At 33.4% G+C, this 23,997-nt stretch overlaps 1 protein-coding gene across 1 annotated transcript in view; it reads right to left on the reverse strand.

The window, feature by feature from the left end:
* The window catches only part of LEMD3 (LEM domain containing 3), a 74,771-nt gene that overhangs the window by 5,750 nt on the left and 45,024 nt on the right, over positions 1-23,997 (reverse strand). The window contains 6 exon segments of the mRNA XM_074269723.1: positions 4,158-4,336; positions 4,875-4,977; positions 5,136-5,237; positions 6,187-6,350; positions 6,460-6,539; positions 16,366-16,433. Of these exon segments, the coding sequence (XP_074125824.1) occupies positions 4,158-4,336; positions 4,875-4,977; positions 5,136-5,237; positions 6,187-6,350; positions 6,460-6,539; positions 16,366-16,433 (696 nt within the window).

Genomic DNA, 23,997 nt, shown 5'->3' on the forward strand with positions numbered 1-23,997 from the left:
GGAGGAGTAATATAGTTACAATTTAATGAAAAGCATTCATTTTCTACTCTTTAAGGTATCTGGTAAAGAGGAAAGATTTGAGAGTCAAATCTTGCATGATCTGGAGAAAGCCACTTGACCTGAATGTTTCTGCAAAATGTAGGTTAAAAAATCTCTATAAACTGTTATATGCATGCCACCTATTAGTATTACATCATTCTAACCGTATACAGTGATATTAAAATAATTCAAATATCTGCAAAGTTATTATAGCCTTGTGTGTGGATACCATATTGAAGAGAAAGCCTGTCCTTTCATTTTCCTACATATTACCAAACAAGAATCCCTCTGAGACAAATCTCGCCAAGTAAAAACAAAATTAACTAAAAACTCCTTCAAGTTCTCTATCTGATAAATTCCAACAAACCTTATCGTTCCTTACATATAGAAAAGTTTAAGTCCATTCTGGACTCCACTGAAAAGAAAGAGTATGGTGTTAAGAATAAGTATTTTCGGAGTTTGGATCCTAGCTCCAACCTGAATCATCTATTGATCCTTAGGCAAAATAACTCTTAGGACCCAGTTTCCTTTCCTATCAAATGTGGATAGTACTTCAACTAAATGAATTTCAGGATTATTGAAAGAAAGGTAATTTTAAAAATCTGAAAAAATTTACAGAAATGCAAACTTTTTTTTTTAACCACTAGAGGGTATGGAAGTCCCAGAAACAGAAACTTAATACTTCCCTTGAAACCCTATTACCTTTATAGTGAGATTTGAGTTCGTCAAATTTTTTGGAGAAATGCAGCATCATAATGATTTATTTTGTTTGGGGTCCAATGAAACTAAACTCAAGACTACCTTCTGTCCCAGGCACCAAAAATTTCTCTCTGCCCTTCTCTCTTCATTTAACAAATTATAAACATCATTATATTTTACCTGAGGTTTATGTGGGAATTTTAATGATATTCTAGATATTTTAGAGGCACCAGAACATCCAAATAACAAAAAAATCTTGTTTTCACCATTTGGAAAAGCAAATGAAAATCAATCATTTTTAAAAGGTATACTAGGAGCTTCATATAAGCAATTTTCCTCAAAATCTCATAATTACTTCACTGCCAAAACTAATTACAAAATGTTATGCCAAAAAGTATATGTCTATTAAAATCAGGCATTCATTTAAATGAAATCTGAATATTTTTATATTCTAGTTTTAATGTACCCTTTTTATACTCACACAAAGAAGATTGCTATTCTACCCTGGCAAAATTCAGTTCATGACATTAAGTAAAGTAGCCTTTTACTTTAATTTTGGGGGAAAAGTGTGAATGGCTTTTAGTGTTTTAATTTTGTATTCTCAATATAATTTTATTACCTTTTAGATGAATGCTGTTTTCAGCTATTAATGGTGAGTATGCTTTTGTAGAACAAACTTACACACTCACCATTTTCTGATGTAGGAATTCCAGTTTCACTGTGGATCAAGAGCTTCATTTTTGTGAGACAACCTTTCCCCTCCCACCCCAATCCCACCCCTTTGCTTAGTTTGCTGGTGACATCATCATAACCTTTGAATCCTGCTATAGAGGACTAAGGCAAGTCCTTTTTAAAAAAAAATTTATTTAAATAGCACATGGTTTTGTAAAGTTTTATTTTTAAATGTTATACCCCAATGGGTATAAAATAAAAACTTCACAGAACTGCGCAATATTGTAAGAAATGGAACTTACCTGACCTCTAGAGGTCGGCTTCATCAAAGAACAAAGGTGAGTGTGATGTTACCAGCAAAACTGCACAAAAGGGACATCACAGCAAGCTGGAGCTAGCCATCTGTGGTGGGTCTGGACATCATGAACTTAAAAAGGAAAAACAAATGGTAAATTTTCAGTTGAATCTGAGGGGGACTATGTGCCTATGAAAGTTTTTATGTTGTGGGAATCAAGAGAACTTCTTGGGGCTGGGGGGGTGGGGGAGAGGAGAAGATGAGGACAGGGGAGCTATGAAAGGGCAATAGGAAATGGAAAGCTCTGGAATTTTTGTGTATTCCAACACAAATTTTCAATCAATTTTCCAGCGTTTTTTTCCCCTTGCTGTAATAATAAGGAACAAACTCAATTTTAAAAGAAAATCTGGGCCTGCAATTCTCTGTTCAAATTTAGGGATGTTGCAAATATTCTCATACTCAGTTAACAAAAATATGGCAGCAAAAGATCAATTAAATCAAAGAAGTGAATTAATGTGTTGCTACTGAATGGGTAATAAACAATAAGTTGGAAATAGCATTCAAATAGAAAACAGTCATTTAAATTCTCTGAAGAACTAAGATCTCTTTTATAGGAATAATTTAACTTCAACTGGTTCTTACTGACAAAAACTTTAAGTGAAAATATGATTGGTACAGAGATAATATCTCACCTCCCTGCAATACTTACAGCACTGAAATTTTGACTACCAAACTAAATTCCAAATCTAAATTCAACAATTTCACCATCAGCTAACAAGATGTCAGTTTCTGTAGGAATAACCATTAATTCCAATATGTCAAACAAAACAAATAGCTCTTTAAATACAATGGACATTGCAATTGTAAAATATTGACAAAAAGGATACACACACAATTCTAGGAAAACAACTTAGTATAAAGGACAGAATACAAGTATTCTATCTTCTCAAACTAATGCTCTGATAAATTCACTTATAATTTTGACAATCATTAACTCATAAACTTCATTTTAATCATAAGCAAACAATATCAGATAGGTTCAATATTGTGAAGATAAGTGAAGTATCTTAACAAAATACACAGCAAAAACAATAAACATATATTAATCTCATATATACCAAATTAATACAACGTATTATCAATAATACATTAATATACTGACAATAAGTTAATTAACAGACTGTTAATTATATTGACATTACATAATACAAAATAGAATAGTATTATAAAATACTACATAAAACATAATAGTTTTAGAATAGTATATAAAATACTACATAACATGGTATTTTATATTTTCCAAAATTTTTTTAAATACATTTTTTCATCAAAGCCTTCTAACAAGTCCGCTAGGGAGATAAAATTGCTATTATTGATCCCATTTTAAAATGAGGAAATATATACTGAGATTAAATAGCTTACCCAATGATATATTGCTAATTGGTGGTATAATCAGATTAAAACATTCAAATTTTCAAACTAATGTACTGGCTCACTAATTTTTCCATTATAGTATTCTCCCAATCTCAATAATTATTATGGTCAAAGATAAGAGCTAATGACACTGATGAGTAAATTAAGTTTTATAACATGCTTCTAGACCAAATTGTCAAATCAATATCGTCAAGTGTTAAAATTGCTTCTGTTATACAGCACTGGGACCCTAACATATTCTTTAAGTCCCATAAGCTTCCCAACCGCAAATAGAATAAGTAAAATCCAACAGCCCAAAAAACAGTAGGATGGGACAATGCGGGGAGTGACAAAACCCATGGGGATATATATATATATATATATATGGCTTTGATGTACCTTTTTTTTTCCCCCTGAAGGAAAAGAGGGAGAAAGTGACTTTTAAAGAAAAAGAAGTTTAGCCAAAAAAGGTACCGGTAAAGGGATTTTTTAGGACAGAGTGGGTATGATGATAAAAGTATATGGACCTAGGTACAAAAGATATGCATGCAGATTCAAAGATAATGATGACATAACTATAGTTGATATTTATATGTTGTTAACCAGCTTAGTTTGTGGACAGCACAAGAACTTTCACCCCCATTTTACAAACCTCACATAGCTTGATCAGAATCACAAAAATAGCAAGAAATACTACGATTTGAATTCAGATGTCCTGACTCCAAAACAAGTCCTTCTTTCACTGCTCAGAATTCATTCTTTCACCTCTATTAAGAATTTTGTGTATCAATGATCTACTTGAAATGTGATGGGACCTGCTTTTATAACTATTTGAATCTTTTTTTAGAGGAAAATGTCTGCTCCTAAAAGATCATGAACTTATAAAAGGAGGACATGTTAGAGGTCATGTAATTTAAACTCTCATTTTATAGATAAGTTAACTGAGGAACACAATGGATAAATATGCCTTTAAACAATTGTATTCTGTGACTTGAACCTTCAATAGAATTAAAAATAAAAGATTTCAAGGGCTGCATACCTTGTCCTTGCCAAACTTTAGAAGGTACCACTAAGATTTTGTCACGGGATGCCGACGGTTGTATCCATCTCCAAACCAAAAAATCTACACCCCCTATTCTTCGTGTCTCTGTACGAACTCTAGATTCATCTGCTGCCAGGAAATCGACAGCTCTATCCCAGACTTTCTTCAATTTTTTCCTATAATACAGATGAAATGAAGTTAAATTCCCATAGCTTGATTCATTGTAGACCTATTAAAATGAAATATGTTGCAACATCTTTTATTCTTAGTAAGAAACCAGGAAGCATTTCTACTTAAATTAATTTTTATTATAACAAAAAGATTTGTGGTTTTCCTTGTGAAATTGCATTAGTTGATGACTCACTTGCATTTTTGTCACCCCCAAAAGAAAAATTACCCCATCCTATTTACTATTCTATTCTTCTGCCATGCAACTCTGGACCCTAAGACTTCTTTCCATCTGTCAAGGGTTCCCAGGTTCCAACACAAAATAAAATGAAATTCTAAATAGTGGGAGACAGTGACTGAAGTAACAAACAAAAGACTGAGGACCACAAAACAAGTATAGTTCCTGGTTGCTAAGATACTGGGAATGTAGACTATGAGGACCCCAAAGGAAGCATACATCAAAAGCATAGGCAAGGCTTAATGACTCTGGAAATACTACTTTAATATCACCCACATTTAATTTTCTTCACCATATTTTGAACCTACCTGTCCGGAGGTGGGATTAAAGAATCTCGAACATGTGGAATAGGCATGTATGGCTGTAAGTCTTTATTCTCTTGGCAAGCATCATTATGACTTCGCAATACATCTGAAAATATAATAAGGTGCTATCATACTTTATAGCTGTATTAGTTACTAAAGTTACTAAAAGCTATTAAAGAGATTTTAACATTCTTTTAAAATTTTAAACTACTTATCAAAATGTGGCCTGAAAAAGCACATCTTGGAATTTTAAAAATCACATACCTATAATCTTTATCACCATATCATACATCTGCCTTGTTTCTTCCTCTTCTTTTGTCCAGTGATATTTCACATAATGCACAACTACACAAGCCATCACTACACCTGAAAGATTTTAAAATGTGCTTTTAAAACTACTTAGCTGCGTCTTAAGATTTAAATCTTAAAATTATTAGAAAGCTAATTTTCCAAGCTTAGTATTTATGTAGCTAACAATGACGATTCAAAACTAAGTACTATCTTAACATTAATTAAAATGGCATTAAAAGTAACATTTTAAAAAGAAGTTTTTAGACTGTTCTTAAATGTTTAAGAAAGCACCCTTCCATTACTGTAATATTTATTCATTTATATTTAATTTAATTTTAAAATCTAAAATAACATGACAATATTTTGTTAATATTTCCTTTGAGTTCAAAATAATGAACTATTACAAAAGTAAAGAAGTATAAGAACAAATTTATCTAAACAATCTCCTCAAATAATTAAAGCACATGATTTTAGAAAAATACAACTTTTAGAAGGGTTGGTAAAAAAGAAATGAGTGAAAGTGCCTTTTAATAAATTTCATGAAAAAACAAAAATATGAATTGCAACATTTTACAAAATTCAGTGTTTTTTAATAAATATACACATCCAAGAATAATTTTAAAATCACATTTTTTTTGCTACTCTCCATTTTTCCCAGTAAAACTTTCACTGAGAAAAGACAAAAATTTGTAAAGACTCAAATTTCATCTCCACATCCCACTCCCATATCCCATGGATTCCTTTGAAATCTAATGCAATATTTTTGTGAGAGTTCCTTGGCACATAATTACTATGATGTTCTGGAGAGATTGCTGGACTTGGATTATTCAGAGGTTCAAATGAAATAACATAGGTAAAGCACTCTGCAAACCATATAGTTGAATCATTTATATTATTAATATTTTAAACAATGGCAAAAATCCTTAACTTTAATATTAAATTAACATACCCATTATAAAAACTACCTTTTCTTCTTTATTCTCTATAAAATACAAACTATGACTACTCCAGTACAACAACTTACCGAAGCACAACAACAACAATAAGCACAACAACAACAATCTGTGAGTCACAGTAATAAATGCACGTCGAAAACGACACCAGAAAGACATCTGAGGTCTGGTAGATTGCAAGAACTGCACATCAGTTATGTTTGTCAAGTCTTCATTTGAGCCATTACCAATACACCTGTTTAAAAATAATGAAGAGTGAATTTAAAACCTAAGCCATTTTCTTGCATATTATAAAGAAAAAAAAAAAAAAAAAAAAAAAAAAAAGGTAAAAGAAAATTACTTACCTTATGCCAACTTCCTTTCCATTTTCTAAAATCCATTTCAAAGATGTATTAAATACATCTTCATATTCAGGACCCAAATCCTACCCAGAAAAAAAAAAAAGAAAAGAACAGATTCCTTAGTAAACAAATGATCTTAACAAAAACTATAATACCATATTAAGAAATTGCAGAGAATAGAATGCCAGCCTGGAGTCAGGAAAACCTGAATTCAAATGTGACTTAAGGCTGGGTGACTCTAGGACAAGTATCTTAGCCCTTTTTGCCTCAGCTTCCCTATCTGGAAAATGATCTGGGAAAAAAAAAAAGGCAAAATAGTACTTTTGCCAAGAACACCTCAAATGGAGTCACAAGTCAGACATGATTGAAATTAGTGAATAAACAAGAACAAAAAACAGGTTTTTATATTCATTCCTCACTGTTTCCCTATAGACTTTCACACATTGCCCATCTCTTCTGGGCTGACACCCTATGAAATGCTTTATTCCATGGGAACTTACCCATATTTACTATGAACCCATTCAAAACTGCTTTTCCAATATCTAAGCCAGACCACAGCTGAAGTTCCTCTCCTTAATCACAAAATCTAAGAAACAGTGACTGTTTCCTTTAGAGTTCCTATCATTTTCACTCCAGAAACGAGTTTCTTTCTGCTAATAAGAATTAGATCCAAAATAGAATTTCCTCTTGTAGCTCTGTCCACCATTCAAAGAATGAAATCATCACTTAGGCAAATGGTTATTAATTAGCTGCTCTGCTTTGGCAGCACTCCAGCTTATGTTTGGATAACTGGAATCTCTCATCAGTATTATATCAAGTCTCTGTGCCAGGCTTGTGATGGTCTCTTTCCCACACTCTTCTACACATTCTCACTTTCTGTCAGAGGAAGAGGAGAATATTAAACTTTAAAGATATCTGATCACTCAATTATAGAATCTTTTGTGAATTGGAAATTTTAGTATACTGAGTTTACTATAACAAGAAATACCTAAATAATTTAGCATATAAAATGAAAGAAAATTCATTAGGAGTTAAATTAATTCATTCAGGAGTTAAAAATTCATTAGGATAAATACCATCAATATATCCTTAAACAAATATTTTAACTGTCTATTGTCTATTATTATGTAGAGGTGGTCAGCAATTTGACACGAAAACAAGAGGATATGGGGGAAATGTTAAGATGCTTATAAAGCAATAAGAAGAAATAATTAGGGAGGATGGAAAATATTTTTTCTTGGGGCAGCTAGGTGGCGCAGTGGATAGAGCACCAGTCCTGAAGTCAGGAGGACCCAAGTTCAGACACTTAAGACTTCCTAGCTGTGTGACCCTGGGCAAATCACTTAACCCCAACTGCCTTGGGGATTATTTTTATACATACATACATACATACATACATACATACATAAATATATATTATATATATATAAAGTAATTTTCTATTTCCCCTATCAATACCTGATGTGTACTCATTTTCAGAAATACTACAGAGCAGGGATTGGGGGGGTGGAGGGGCACCTTTTTCGTGCCAAACATTCAGGCCCTAGCAATTTGGAACTATGCTCAAAAAGTTGTCAAACGTGCATACCCTTTGATCCAGCAGTGTTACTACTAGGCTTATATCCCAAAAACATATTAAAGAGGGGAGAGGGACCTGTATGTGCCAAAATGTTTGTGGCAGCTCTTTTTGTAGTAGCTAGAAACTGGAAGATGAATGGATGTCCATCAATTGGAGAATGGTTGGGTAAATTATGGTATATAAATGTTATGGAATATTATTGTTTTGTAAGAAATTACAACCAGGATGAACACAGAGGTTTGGAGAGACTTACATCAACTGATGCTGAGTGAAATGAGCAGAACCAGAAGATCACTATACACTTCAACAACAATACTGTATGAGGATGTATTCTGATGGAAGTGGAAATCTTCAACATAAAGAAGATCCAACTCACTTCCAGTTGATTAATGATGGACAGAAACAACTACACCCAGAGAAGGAACACTGGGAAGTGAATGTAAACTGTTAGCACTACTGTCTTTCTAATCAGGTTACTTATACCTTCAGAATCCAATTCTTAACGTGCAACAAGAAAACTGGATTTACACACATATATTGCATCTAGTTATACTGTAACACATTTAATATGTATGGGATTGCCTGTTATCTAGGGGAGGGAGAAGAGGGAGGGAGGGGAAATTTTGGAAAAATGAATACCAGGGATAATGTTGTAAAAAAAAAAAAATTACTCATGCATATGTACTGTCAAAAAAATTATAATTATAATTTAAAAATAATAATAGCAAACAAACAAAAAATAATAAAACAATTATTACCCAGAGAAAAAGCATTCTTTGAAAACTATGTACAGAAAACTTTAAAAAATGCAGCTTCCTTCCTTTTACTTTCTATAGTTTGAAGTGAAAACAATGTAAAAGTAAAATGGATTGACAAAACTAAGATGAAGAAAAATGCATTCTATTTTTAGAAAGTTAAGAAACTAAATTATAATAAAACCTCATTTTAAGACAAATTCTAATTTTGGTTTCATAGTGCTATACCTGTTTCATAAACCTTGTTTTAGTTAGAAGTAATTCCACTGTCTACTTATTTGGACCAACTTTAAAAAAAAGTCTTAATTTTATGAAATTTTATGAAAAGGGAAGAAAATGGGAATGAAAAGCAAAATGAAGAGTGAGGAAAAGAGGGGGGGAAATCTAGTTGTTAGCATTTTATAAAAAGGCCAAACCACAAGTTGGTAATAGTTAATGGTATCCTTACAAAGCTTCAATAAATATAATAAATATTTTATTCCAAAATGATTGCTGCCTTCACTTTCTCTCCTCGGCCCTTTCTAGTCTATTTTCTTATCTTATCACTCAATTGCAACTGCTTTCTCCAAAGACCAGGAACTAAGAAGCTCTGAACTGTCATATTTGATAGTCCTTCTTGACCTATGTTACATGACTCTTGAGGACCATCCCCACTAAATCGCCTCTTCCCAAGACCTTTCATATTACTCTCACCTCATTTTCCCCTTCTATGTCTGACCACTCCCCTCCATCTCCTTTTCTGGATCATGATCGATGCTCTGTAGGTGTTATGCACCAACAACTCTGGGTACCTCCTTCTTTCTACATTGTCTCAATAACCTCATTATTACTATGGCTCTTATTAGCACCTCTATGTGGATGGCTCATTAATCCACTACATATCTTGCCCAATCACTCTTGAGCTAAAGCCCAGCACATCCCAAAGACATTTAAAACTTAACATATCCAAAACCAAACTCATAATCTTTTCTCAAAACCCGTCCTTCTTCCAAACTTCCCTTTTTCTTTCATAGACACCATCCTTCCAATCTCCCATTTTAAAAATCTAAACATTATCCCAAATTCCTCATTCTTCCTCAATCCACATATCAATTAAGTGATTAAATCCAGTTCTTTCTACTTCTTTGGGATCCCACCCACTTTCCCTATTCAGAGCCAACACCTTAGTTCAGCTCTTATTATTATTATTAAGATTATTGCAACAACACCCTCCTAATTGGTCTCCTAGGCCTCAAGTCTCTACCTGATTACTGCCCAGTCTCCACACTGGTACCAACATAATTTTCATAATGCAGATCTGACCATATCATAATCACAATGTCAGGTTCAAACACAAACTCCTTTGTTTATCTTCTAAAGTCCTGTACAACCTGGCCCCAACCTAACTTTTTGGCTTTATCAAACATTTCTCCTTCTTCCCCTCTGCCATGTAGCTAAATGGGTTGGGTTTTTTCCCTGCTTCCCACACAAGGCATTCCATTCCCTAGCTCTGCCTTTGCACAAAATATTACATAAAATACTTATTTTCAAAAACTTGGAATAAATTAAATTTGTTATTTTTCAGTTGTGTCTTGACCAATACTGAAGAGGCTTGCCATTTTCTTTTCCAGCTCATTTTACAGATGAGAACTGAGGCAAAGAGGATTAAGCGACTTGCCCAAAGTCAAACAGTTTTGCTGCCCAAAGCCAATTTAACTTGTTTACTACTTATGTTGCCAGATTTTCCAGAAACACTGGACTTAGGAGATGCAGGGGACCCTGAACAAGTCTGAGCTGACATTATTTGTTACTTGCCTCTTTAGCTGGATTCTCAATGTGTCCTTGAGGGTCAAACCTTAGTGTCTTGAGGTCAAACTGGAACTCAGGAAAATGAGCTTTCCCTGACTGCAAATGCAATGCCCTACTTTATGTACTATGGCCCTACCTAGCCACTCCAGTGCCATCATGACATAAAATTAATTCTTGATGTCCCAACTTGGCTCAAATGAGGACCCTCTCAGAAGGGTTAAGTGACTTGCCTATGGTCATTCTTATAACCAGTGTATGCTACAATTAAGTCTGACTCTAAGCTCTGGTCTCTTTCTGCTAAATCACTTCATCTTAGTATAACCAAGAAGCTGCTTTTAAAGCATCTGGTCCTGCTCTAATGACTCACTGTGGTTCTCAAAAATTGCCAGGTTTGTGAGCTGAGGCAGGTTCTACCAATCTGGTAAAGTTTTAAATTTAGGCCTAGTGACAGACTATATGTTTTCTGTTTAAAAACAAGCCTAGCTAAAGCTTAAGGAGGCTCATTTACCACAATACCACCACACCAGGTTTTAATTTTGGGGTCATACTAATGATCCCAAACAAGCCATAGGAAGGCTGCCATCTTGGTGGGTGAAAGAATTACATCACTAAAACTGAAAAAAATTCAGTAAGAAAAAAAAAAATTAAGATTATTATAAGAATTGAAATTGAGTCTCACACACACACAAAAGAAAGGTCCTTGAGAATAGACATTGAAACATAATTCAAGCCTTTTCTCATTTCAGGTAGTTAAGTTATAAACAAAAAGAGATGTGGTCAATGGGTCATGTTTATGCCCCTCCAAAGAGTGTTCTATTTAAGAAAGGATTTCCTCTCTCTACAAATAATATGAAAAGAAATCAACAAAATGCATTTTTTAAAAGAAAAAATAAACATAGCACATTAAAGATTCTGGTTACTTGAAACCTGTAGATATTTTTTTAAAAAGCAATCCATGGGGCAGCTAGGTGGCGCAGTGGATAGAGCACCAGCCCTGAAGTCAGGAGGACCTGAATTCAAGTCTAGTCTCAGACACTTAACACTTCCTAGCTGTGTGACCTTGGGCAAGTCTTTTAACCCCAGCCTCAAAAAAAAAAGAAAGAAAGAAATCCGTGTAACAGGTACTCCTATATTTACAAAAAAGCTGCTTAGAATAGGTAGCAGTAGGTTATTTCAGGAGATTACTAAAAAATCATATTCTATTTTTTCTCACATATTAGCTTCAAGGGGCATATTCTAATGGCATATTCTTGTCACTACAAGTATTAGAGAAAAAGGTTAAAGATGATAAATCATCTCAGATGTGTGTCTGTGTGCATGTGTGTTTATTCTTCCAATAAATAAAAGTATAGCCCAGCTGGGTCACAAATATTTGAGTTTAAAATGAAATTTTATCACTGAGAGGTTTAAATATACTCTATATCTACTATGAAGGTACCCACTGTTTCAAATCTAACTAGTTTCAAAAAAAAAAAACCTGATCTTTTATTAAGAGCTGAAAGAAATCTTAGAAAAAAGTGTGTGTGTGTGTGTGTGTGTGTGTGTGTGTGTGTGTGTGTGTGTGTGTGTGTGTGTTTTGAGGCTATGTTGGCCTTGGTAAGAAATGGGATACCAGAGATACTACACTAGTCTAATAAAAGTACTTGCTTCCCACTTTTTCAAGCATTTCCTCAGCTATACCCACTCAAGATTCATCTTCAGTCTCTCTCCAGTAAGCACCTATGACAGATGAAAACCATTTTAGCTCTTCCATGTTTCCTACTGACTACGCTTATCAGAATACATTTTCCCATAAAACAATTTTATAAGGATGATAGTTTCCAGTATAACATATAAAAAGTGTTATTTATTATATAATTCAGCTAATATAGCATATATATATACATATATATATATATATATCACTATTTGGTTTTCTATTAATTTTCATGACAAACAAACTGAATTAAAGTTGTATTATAGGCTTAACAATGTTTAAAGCCTCCTCTGGATATTTAATCATAACTCATTATCTATGGAAAAAAAGATTCCAGAGCAATCCAATTACAAAATCAATGTTTGGAATACTTGTTTTTAATGTTAGAATGATTAATTTGAATAAAATAATATGTAACACTAGTAAGGTCCACTAGAGGGACCATAACTTCCCATACAAAATCTGCGGGGATATATATGTAAAGATTAGTTATACTATTTATTTTTTCTTATAAAACTTTACTTAGTTTTTGTATATCTAAAAAATGTGAATGTTTTCCAAAGAAAAGGCAAAGATAGAAATTGAAGAAAAGATAAAACAGATGAGTGTGCAATGCACATGTCAACACACGTATACACCATGGACAAGTAACTCAGTTCATGGATATGATTTAAGCTGCAGCTCACAAGTCTACCTCCAAGTCTACAAACAATGCAACTATTACAAAAACAACCTCTCCCATGGGAGAGCACTTTCTGTAAAGAAGCCTAGACCTGAAGTCACAGGATCTAAGGTCATATTCCACCTCTGCAAACTCTGCAAGTTATTAACCATTTTGTACCACAAGTTTCCTCATTTGTAATTTGAGGGAGCTAGAATAAAAGATCTCTAAAATTCCTTCTAGCTCCAGACCTTACATGGCTTTATTTCACTCTTATGCCAACTATACTAAGGCTTTAATGCAACTATATTAAAACATGACATTTAAAATCTTTACACCTAGGGTTTCAAACATAATGGGTAAAGTTTGAAATCTTGTACACATAAAGATTCTCAACCTCTTTTTTATGTTCTAAAATCATCTGTGTATGTGGAAAGGCAGTTCGTTCAATGAATAAAAACCTAGCAGGGCCACAAATACTTAAATTGAAAAGGTTAAAATTTACTCTAATAAGATTGTAAATATCTGTTTCAACTACTTATAACATGCTTCAAAAACCATTCAATACTTTCTAAAATCAGATTGAGAACTGAGAAGAATCTAAGATATCTTTTAGTCTACATCTATTTATTTTATATATGAAGAAAGTGAGGGCTAAAAATGTTCAGTAACTTTCCCATGATTAACATGGGCAATAACAGAAGATCTGGGACTTGAAGTCAGGTCTTCAAATCCAGACAAAATATTCAGGAATAAGTTGGGATCTTATGAATATTTGAATTAATTTATTCTTCAAGAAATAACTGAATGACTCCAGTATGTTCATCTTTTATAAAAATTATCAAGATTCTACTAAACCAAAATAAATTTCTCTAAATATAAAGTTAGTGTAGGCAAAGTACATGTGAATATTTTGTATTTTTGCATGAATAGTTTATGACAACAAGGACATTGGTGTTTTTATTTTCTCTGCAGATACAAAGTACCAGGTACATAGAAGCTTTAGTTGAATTAATGAAAGCCATGAAAATATTTTGAAAACTAAGGTTAATTCTATTTTCCAAATATCTACAAATAAAAAGCTTTACTGCTTCATTAGGATGACATTAAGTACAAACACTGAAGGTAGTAAAAATACAATATTGGAAATTCTTACAACAGTATAACATAAAAAAGGAATAATTCTGATAATTCCGATATTATGTCATGAATTGCTACTGTAATGTTGAACCAACTGTGAATGCCAAAAAAAAAGAAAAAAAAAAGAAAAAAATCAGACTGTCAGAAAAGATTTAAGCTTAGTCCCCAAAATGTCATTTTACTCAATATCTTGTTTATTTAGAATCAAATTGAGGAGAATATATGGTCAATAATGGAAGAAATAACTTAAATGGAATTCACTTACTTATCTTAAATATGTCAATACACAGAAATACACAATCAAAGGTTTATGCATTAGATGGGATTGAGATCAATGAATCTTTTATTGTATAGATGAGAAAACAAGAGCACAAGAGAATAATTGGTTTGCCAAACGTTTCAGAGCTAGCTCCTGGAATCTAAGTTTTCTGATCTCAATACTTTCTTCATGACCTATTTTTCTAAATGGCTGCCTATAACAGGAGTCCTTAGCACTTACAGCAATACTAAAGCCAGTGACTGAGAGAGGCCTTGTGTAGAAGGTAGGGACAGGAATTAAGCCTATAATATCATTGTTATAAAGAACTCCTTCCTAGAAGGTTGAAACTTCAAAAAGGTATGCTTGAATCAGACAACTGAGCACTTAAGGCTAATAACATGTTTGATGTGAGATAATGACTCTATTAGCATATATTTGGATAATGGCTCTCCTCATCAAGGGTGCTTGCTGAATATTTGGTGTTAAGATAATGTAGGCAAAGTTGGGGGGGGGGGGGGGGGAGAACACACAGGGATGCCAGAGTCACTTGGCAGGATGAGTAGGAGAGAGGCTGATGACTCCCAGACTCCAGAATCTAGGAGACATCTTTAGCAAGCTGCATGACTGTCTGCCTCCTTCATTTATCCTGAATCTAGCTGACCCTGAAGCCCTCCAGGGAGCTAGCCCTGGTATGGAAACTCCTTCTACCAATGCAGATCTTTAAATTCAACAATTAATCAACAATTAATCAACAATTAATCAAGAGTCCTGAAAGGTGAAGCCAATTGCCCAAGGTTGCACAACCTGAACTCAAGTCTTCTTGGTTTTGAGGCTACTTCTCTATTTACTTTAACTTTGTCTAATCTTATATGTACAGAAGAGGGAAAAAGGAGAGGAGGCAGAAAAAAAAAAACAGGTGGAATTCAAAGGGAGAAAAAAAAAAAAAGAAAGAATAACAAATAAAAATCTGGTATGAAGTACATGAAACCAACACTGACTTAAGATTTGATCAGGGTCGTCTTATGCTGCCTACTCTTGTGTATAACATTACCATTAAAAAATCAAAACCAAATCTGAGCAACAGGTCCTTATTTCTCTTCCCAAAGAAATAGGTTCCTAATTAGATTAATTAATAATGTAATGAATATTATGATTAAATATAGTAACATCCCAGTTAACCAGTGTACTGATAGATAAAACTTTCTAATTAACTAAGGATTAACATTTATAAAGCAAATCACCAGGACAAAGAATGGAAATCTCAAACTTCTCTTTCAGGTACCTACATTACATTACATTTGCTGGCTCTTCAATTATGTATATATTTTTACAAATAATACATTTCAGTAAGCACAAAAATCTTGGCCAAATTAATCAAATTCCCAATGTTAATAATAAAAAATATAATAAACAATAATAATAACAAATTATAAAAGAGATTAAAAAACAAAGTTAAAATAACATTTTAGCTAAGCAAAATAAATCAAAAGGGAGGAAGGAGGTCTGAATTTTCCTAAAATAGAAATTACAATTTCCTAACCGCATAAGAAAAAAAAAAAAAAAAATTCAGAAATCAATAGTGAAAAACAATAGATCAACTTGTCTACATAAAGTTAAAATTTTTTAAACGTTAAAAAGCTCATAACCTTTGATAATCAGTTGATATATGCTGAAACATTTTCCTTTACCATCATTCAAAAACTCGATAAAGGTAAAGAAAGGATTAGATATCAATGTTAAATAGCCTAATCTGCAACTCCTGTTAAGATTTTATGACTCTGACAAGCTTCAGATGGCAGGTTTCCTGATACTATCCATCCTGATTTAATTAGCGATGGTTAGATTTGTCAGAATCTCATTTAAACAAGCAGTTTCTAAATTGTTCCTACTATTGCAGGAATGTAAGTATAGATCATATATATATACATCATTTAAATTTTTAGCAACACAAGAGTGATCAAGTTCACAACAATTTAAACACAACTGCTAGACAAAAGCAGTGACTATTAAAATTAAAATTTGACTGCTTACTTTTAAATATGCAGCTGCCTCCTGGACAGAAAGCCTCCTTTGGATAGAACTGCCACATTCATGATCTCCTAGAAACATTAAGATTTTATTTAAATCAATATTTCATAAAAAACAAACAATTCAAAAGCATTTACATACAAAATTTGGGTAGTTTAAATGGCCTTATAAAATATCAATAATATAGAAGACTATAATGTTTATACTTTCTGTGAAAAATACTTAAAGCTTAAAAATACTGAGAAGAAACCACAATTTTCCACAAAAACATGTTCCAGAATCAATTAGATATTGCTTGTCTTCATTCTTCATTTAATAAATAATTTTATATAATAATTATTTTTAAGGGATAAACATTAAACCCCACTGCACACTTTAAAATAGTAACCCATAATAAAGCTTCATCTATGTAAATCTCTAAATGCTTTTCCAGCAACTATATCATGTAGTAGCATACTCTATTAGAGGCTAAAAAACAAAAACATAGTAGACACATAATAGTTAAGTGACCAAATTAATGATTAGCATTTAGATCTCTTGCTCCTGCCCATATCACTACCTCTAACAAGAGAAGAAGAGCATGGGTTATGTTAAGGAAATAAAATCTCTATACAAATAACCTGTGTACATAACAAGTACCCTTGAGTAACACATGAGAAAGGTAAAGGTAAAATTTATTTCTATTCAAGTCCAATGACTGACAGAGAGAACATACTATGTTTGTCAATTGTCTACCAAAAGCATTTAACTTAAACTCATAACAAAAAATAGCCTTCAAAATTATCTTTCAAGGGCAGCTAGGTGGCAGGGAGAATGTTGTAGTCAGACAAAAGCAAATGATAAATGCAACCATGAAGAAAAATACTGCTCAATAGCCTTTTTGGCAGCATGTATTAACTCACACAGAAAATATCATGGAAGAGGCCCTTATAGTGTCCAAAAAGAAGAGGCTGCAATACCAAATGCATTAGGAATTCTATAGGGACCCCTCAGTGAGACTGAAGATTCAAATGACACTAATTAATCATCAATTTAAGTAATCCTGAAATAAAATAACCAGTTTACTGAAAAATGCATACTCCCCAATTTAACATGCAGGTAGATGGTCATCTAATATTTCAAGATATCAGAGCAAGCTGAAACTGGGAAACTGAGAAGCACTTTCAAATAATCCTAAAATATTTTTTCTAAAACAAAAAGTGCTGCTGTGAATATTCTGATATATCTGAGACCTTGCCCTGTCTTTGGTCTTGGGGAATATATATGTTCTAGCAGGATTACTACATCAAAGAGAATGAATCATTTAATCATTCTTACAGTATAAGCCAAGTTGTTTTCTCCAATTATTGGATCTTTTCATAAATCCATCAATGCTATATTATTGTGCCTACTGTCCCATAGCTTCTCCAACATTGGATATCTTTGCCAATTTGCTGGATATGAAGTGAAAACTTATTTTGATTTTTATTCCTCTGATTATTAGTTATTTGGAGAATTTTTCTTCATATGGTTCATAAGCTTTTATTTCTTTTTCTTTCTTTCTTTTTTTTTTTTTGGAAAACTGTTCTTCTTTGACTATTTATTAGGGACTGATTTTTTCTGTTAAGGTTATGTGGCTGAATATCATGTAACAATATCAAAAGACTCAAAATTGTATGTGATTTAAAGATGAACATTGGTTATAAAGAGACTAGAGCATATCATCAACAATGACAAACTAAAATATATTAAAAGAAACTATGACTAAATTCTATTATATAGTCAGACTGTGTAATACCAAGTGAACAACCAGAGCAATAGTCTACTCTTCACAAAACATGAAAATAGCCCAAAGACTCCATGCACATTAAGAAAGTCCTTTGTGATGGATATATGGAAAGATATTAACAAGAAGAGTATGGTATTAAAAGTGTGGATAGGTGAAGGTCTTCTCTAATGAAAAGAATACTGACATCATTGATTTCAAGAAGTCATTTGGAATATTAAGTAGCAAGCTTTGTGGACCTTGATTCTCTTAACCAATGTATTAGCTTTCTTTTCCAACTTTGTGCCTTCTTAAAATTAGTAAAACGTACCATCATTCAATAACTGACAAAAAAAAAAAAAATTGGAGTTCTGGTCCCAGAGACATCTGTGGAAGACTACCATCCAAAATGATATCAATGCCTTAACTAAGATTAGATATGAGATATTAGATTTTAGTTTGTCAGATACAATTCACTTGCCTATTCTTTTTTAAGTCATCATCCATTACTGTAAAAATTTTCAAATGGTTCCTTGAAATCAAGATATACTATGTTTACAACATTTCCCTGACTTACTAATCTAATAATCCTATTGAAAAATTAAGACAGGTATAATAAATTCATGCTACCATCTAGCTATCACTCGTCTACATTAATATCCAATTCATAGATGGCCCTGGCAAATTACGGGATTATAAAGTGGCACAACTTCAGAAGAAGAAAGATTATAGTTTGGGAAAAGAAGCCATGGGGCAGACAGAGATTCAGAGAAGGGGGAAAAGAAGAAGAGAAAGGCAAGGGTCAAGACAGGATTTCTATCACCATACAAAGTACAGACTCATTCAATGAAAGTCTAACTAGTAGGAATTGTTTCAGACATAAGCCAGGAAGAGAAGAAAAGGGAATAAAATAAGGTATACTGGTAAAAGAAGCCAAAGCTGCACAAATTTATGTAAACAGTAGTTTTTTCCTCTGGATCACTTTGTCAAACCAGGCCCTTATTAACAAATCTTAGATTCAAAAGAGAAGAGGCAAAGAAATGTCTGAGGGATTAAAATATCCATTCATCATAAATATACTTTTTTGACTCTATATAACAAATTCTAACCATTTGAGTCTGGTTGTCTTTCTTTGGAGCTAGAATTAGTAATCTTTCTGCCACAGTTATCCGTTACCAAATAATATTCCTTCATCTAAATGAAGCCAGAAATCTCATTCCCTTAAGTCTTTGTTTTCACACATTAAGAAACCATTCAATCAATCTCATTAACACAATTGCAAGTACCTTTGTCATACTAAGCAACCTGAATTGTTTCTCAGTGTCATTTTAATATGCCATATTATGGTCTCACCAAGAAATATTACAATTGGGACTACTATCCTCCCTTGATCCAGACATTGCCTTTCATACTGTATTTTCAGGCAATTATATAGCTTAGTTACATATTAAGCTCTATAGGATTTGCTCTATAACTTCCATGATAAATAATGGAGGGGGGGGGGGGGGAGAAAAGTAGAGAACCAAATATTTTTCACATGACCAGATTAAAAAGTCATGTCTCTTCAAGCTCCCTCTATTGGTCAAATAGAGTTAAGTGTTTTTACAAAAAGTTTTATATATACTTCTCTACTTCAAAGATCTGTAATTTCATAAGTTGGAACTGCAGGCTACACTTTCTATAAATCTGAGTAAATGATTTTTAAGAGTTGCTAGGCATAAAAAATTTATAGGCAATATGGTTAAAAATTTCTCCAAATTTAGACAGTCTTAAGATAATACATTGGAGCCTTCCACATGTCCAAATTACATTCCATCTTCTTTGATTTAATATTTCTAGGTGTTAACATTTTGAAGGATTTCAATTTTGTCAAGAATAGCTAAATAAGTTATAAGTGTAATTTAAAATAATGTGCCATATAAATCAAAAAGTTATTTTTATTGGGGTTTGAAAGTTTTTTTCTACTAATGGGGAAATAGAGCTACTAGTTGCGAAGATCTTATTAAATCTTTCCTATGCTTCCCCTAATCTCTCCTCTTCAATTCCTACATAGGATGAATAGTATCTTTCTTCTCACTGAAAGATAAAAACCAACCTAAAAAAAGTTCTCCTTAAATTTTTGCATTATGGAAAATCAGTTATATTATTGTTTAAGTCTTTTCTATAACTGAGTTAGATAGGAAGGGAACAAAACTCATCTGAAAGCCAGGTCTATTTCTATTTGACACTTTCCTTTACAGATCAGATAGAACAAATATGTTCTTAATCTGCTGTAGGTTATGGATTTTTTGGGCAACCTCTTACAAAACTCTTTCTGAGTCAATAACTCAGATTACAAAAGAAACCATTTATACTGAAATGAAATAAAGTAATTTAAAGTTCATGGATCCCAAATTAAGAATCCTAGTAAACAATGATATAACAGGGGCTACCACTTTCAATGATTCTTTAGTTGGAGTCGCTGCAGGGGGGGAGGGGAGGAAGTAAATCTCAAGCCTGAGTGTAGAACTTCCCTTTTCCCAAACTAACAGACTAAGGGATATATGATATGTAAACAGTGATCATGAGTAGAAAATAAAAATAAGCAGCAAAGATTATGAGGATGAACTGCTAGGGTAGGCAAGAACTAAATCGAAATCAGTGATTATTGCATAAATCTAGCAAATTTGTGGGATTTCTAAAGTTAAATAAAACCTGAGCAAAATATAATACATATTTTATTTGAACCCACACAATTTGACTTTCATCCATCAATAAACATCCTGAAGGAGATAGCACTTAAGTAGAATCTTATGAAAGAAGCTAAGGAGGGAGGGATAAGAGAGAATATAGATAGTATGAGACACAGAGACAAGAGATGGAACAGAAACAGGTAGGCCACCAGGGTTACAACCAAGAGTGTGTACAAAGAAGAGATGTGCAAGTACAGTGGAAAGATAAAGATCAAATATGTGAAAAGCTAGCCTGCTAAAGGAAATTTATGTGCAGTCTCACAGGGAATAAGGAGGGAATGAAATCTATAAAATTGGGGGAGGGGGGGTTTGACAAGCTTACAGCTGTGATAAGGATAGAGTGAGAAAAGGAGAGTGACACAAAATAGTTACTTAAGAATTTACAACTTGCATGTATTCAACACACTTCAGAATATATAAATAAATTCTTTTCTTCTCTTTTCCTTCCCTCTGTTTCACATAACTATTACCTGCAGGTACTCTGTCCAAAGTAATGTCAATTTTGACTGCTGAAACCTCCCAAGATATTTTAGAATTTACTGGCTAATTTTTTTTTTTTCCTTAAGGGATATATAGAGTGACTGTTGGGGGGAGAGGAGGAGAAGGAAGAGAAAGAGAAAGGCCATTATCTATTTTCTTATCTAGCCTTAATCACTGATTGGCAGTGTCTGTTAAAAAAATCTTAGCTTAAAAATGCCAAGGTCTCCCACTCCATCCAAGGCCATCTTCAGTTGTCCTGAGCTATACCTGGCCACTGGACCCAGAAGGCTCTAGGAAGGAAGAAGGGACAAAAAACAAGTAATCCTCTATTTAATATTTTGAGGGGAATTTTTTTTTCTTCTGCAATTCAGTTATTACTGGGAAATGTGAATTTATTTTTACAGAAGATAGTTTAATGGCCTCTTTTTTGAAAGGTGGGAGAATAAGAACTTTGATTTCACTGGAAACTTGACCAAAGCAGATGGGCACTTGCTATGCAATGAATAGCCTTACGAGAGATGTTAAGAGGCACTAAGTGGTTAAATGACTTGCCCAGAGTCACACAATGTTAGATGCTGGACTTGAACATGGGTCTTCCTGACTTTAAAGACAAATTTTTACCTATTATTCTATAATGTTTTTGAAAGACTTTAGTAATAACTACAAACATGAGTACTTAAAAAATGTACTAGATTCTGATCTCACCAATATAGAGATCATTTCTTACTGGGGCTTTCTTAAATAATTCCCACCCCTGTTCTCTTAGATTCTCCACAAAGAACCTTTCTATCCATAGCCCAAGAAGGCCTTCCTTTAGATCATTTATTTCAGAATTGCTGATTGCAGCATGTGAATTGTCTTATCTCTACCTGCTAAGGTCCACCTCCTCACCTTCCTTTCTATATTTCCTTACTTACGTGATATTAATAATCAGAGAATCATCAAAGTGAGTTACCTCTGCGGTTGCATTTATCAAGGAATCATAAATTATTTTAATACATATAAGAAATACTCTTAGAGGAAAGCATTTCAGACTGTAATTGCTTAAGCTAAATGCTCTTTTAGTAATTTACAAATAATAAATACACCAGGAGCTGGCATTCTATGTACTCTTCAGCCAACTGTGAGACTAAAGACGCCATCTACAGTACTGAAAGTCTATCAATTCCTCCCTCCAATGTTATATATTCAGAGTATTTTCAAAGATAAAAGAGGTATAAAGAGCATAAATTACTGTTTCTCAACAGCCTTTTTGGAAGAATACTATTCATGCTTTTTCCTATTCTCTTGTTATTATCTTGTAAAATGCTTTTTAATATTTACTGCCCTTAGCACAGAGTACGGTCTAGTCATTCTGTCTCACTTTTGTAGCATGCTCTCCCTAGCAGTTACAATTACTAGTCTGTCCTAGACCCAACAGAGTACCTTTGATCACTGTGCTTAGCAGTGTGAACTCTACCTGGCTCGCCTCCTCTGAAGCCTTCAAAGGTCTCTGTCCACGATCTCTTGAATCTATAGCTTAATAACCGGTAGCACACTCAAGAACAGCCACATGTAATCTTAAAAGCCTTTATTATATCTACTCACATAATGCCCTGACTGATCCCCTGACTTGTTGGTTCCCGAGTGAACACCTGGTCAGAAGACCCACATGTTCACTACCAAACTCCTTACCTCTTTTGGCTACCCATCTTGGCTTGGCCACCCAGGCTAGGGAGCCAGGGTGAAGAACGCCAGGTTAGTGTCATTTCAGTTTCCTTTTACAGCAGGTTAAAATGTGGTCATTTCATTGTTACTGATAAGAATAGATTGCTCCAGAAAGGATCACATGGTCCACTGCCTATGTCTCTTTGTTGTTGTCCTCCTTTCATTCCCTGATCTTAGAAACTCCTGACTTCATTATGCCTCAATCAGGGTAGAGATTGACTTTACTTCTCCTGATTTTAAACGTTGCACAATACTACTTACAATACCCTCTTTTCTTTTGAAGTGTTTTACAACCGAGTTTATCTTCCCAAGTGGAGTTATCTTTGACTGCTGTTTCTTTTCAATGGCAACAAAATTAAATATTTAGGGTTAAGAAGACTTCTAGGCTCTCTTGTCTTCATTATTCTGGAAACAACTTCAACCCTTTTGCAAACTTTTGCAAAAACTGGTGATTATCTTTTTAAACATTTTTTTCCTGAGGCTGGGGTTAAGTGACTTGCCCAGGTCACACAGCTAGGAAGTGTTAAGTGTCTGAGACCAGATTTGAACTCGGATCCTCCTGAATTCAGGGCTGGTGCTCTATCCACTGCGTCACCTAGCTGCCACCAAAACTGGCGATTATCAAGATCAATAGTGATAATTTTCTGTTTAGTGAATTGGCAGAAAATGTGAGGTCAAAGCTATTTAAACTGTTTGTAATATCTTGTTCTCATTTTTATACTTCCTTACTTTATATCAAATTTTTAAAATCTTTACTTTGATCGATTGATCTGGTCTGATTTGGAGATGAGTCCCATTAATTTCTTCTACTGTATTGACAAAATAGTCAATTTCATTTCTTTTGATGATGTTGCTTGACTCTTCTTGAAGAAATTAGCCTGGGGAAACTGGTCCCAATTTTCTTTTTCTTCTATATCCCCCCATATCAACCTTCAACAAGGAGGTCACGTAGTCTACATTGACTTTGGAAGA

Source organism: Sminthopsis crassicaudata, chromosome 5, assembly GCF_048593235.1.
Source record: "Sminthopsis crassicaudata isolate SCR6 chromosome 5, ASM4859323v1, whole genome shotgun sequence".
Classification (NCBI taxonomy): Eukaryota; Metazoa; Chordata; class Mammalia; order Dasyuromorphia; family Dasyuridae; genus Sminthopsis; species Sminthopsis crassicaudata.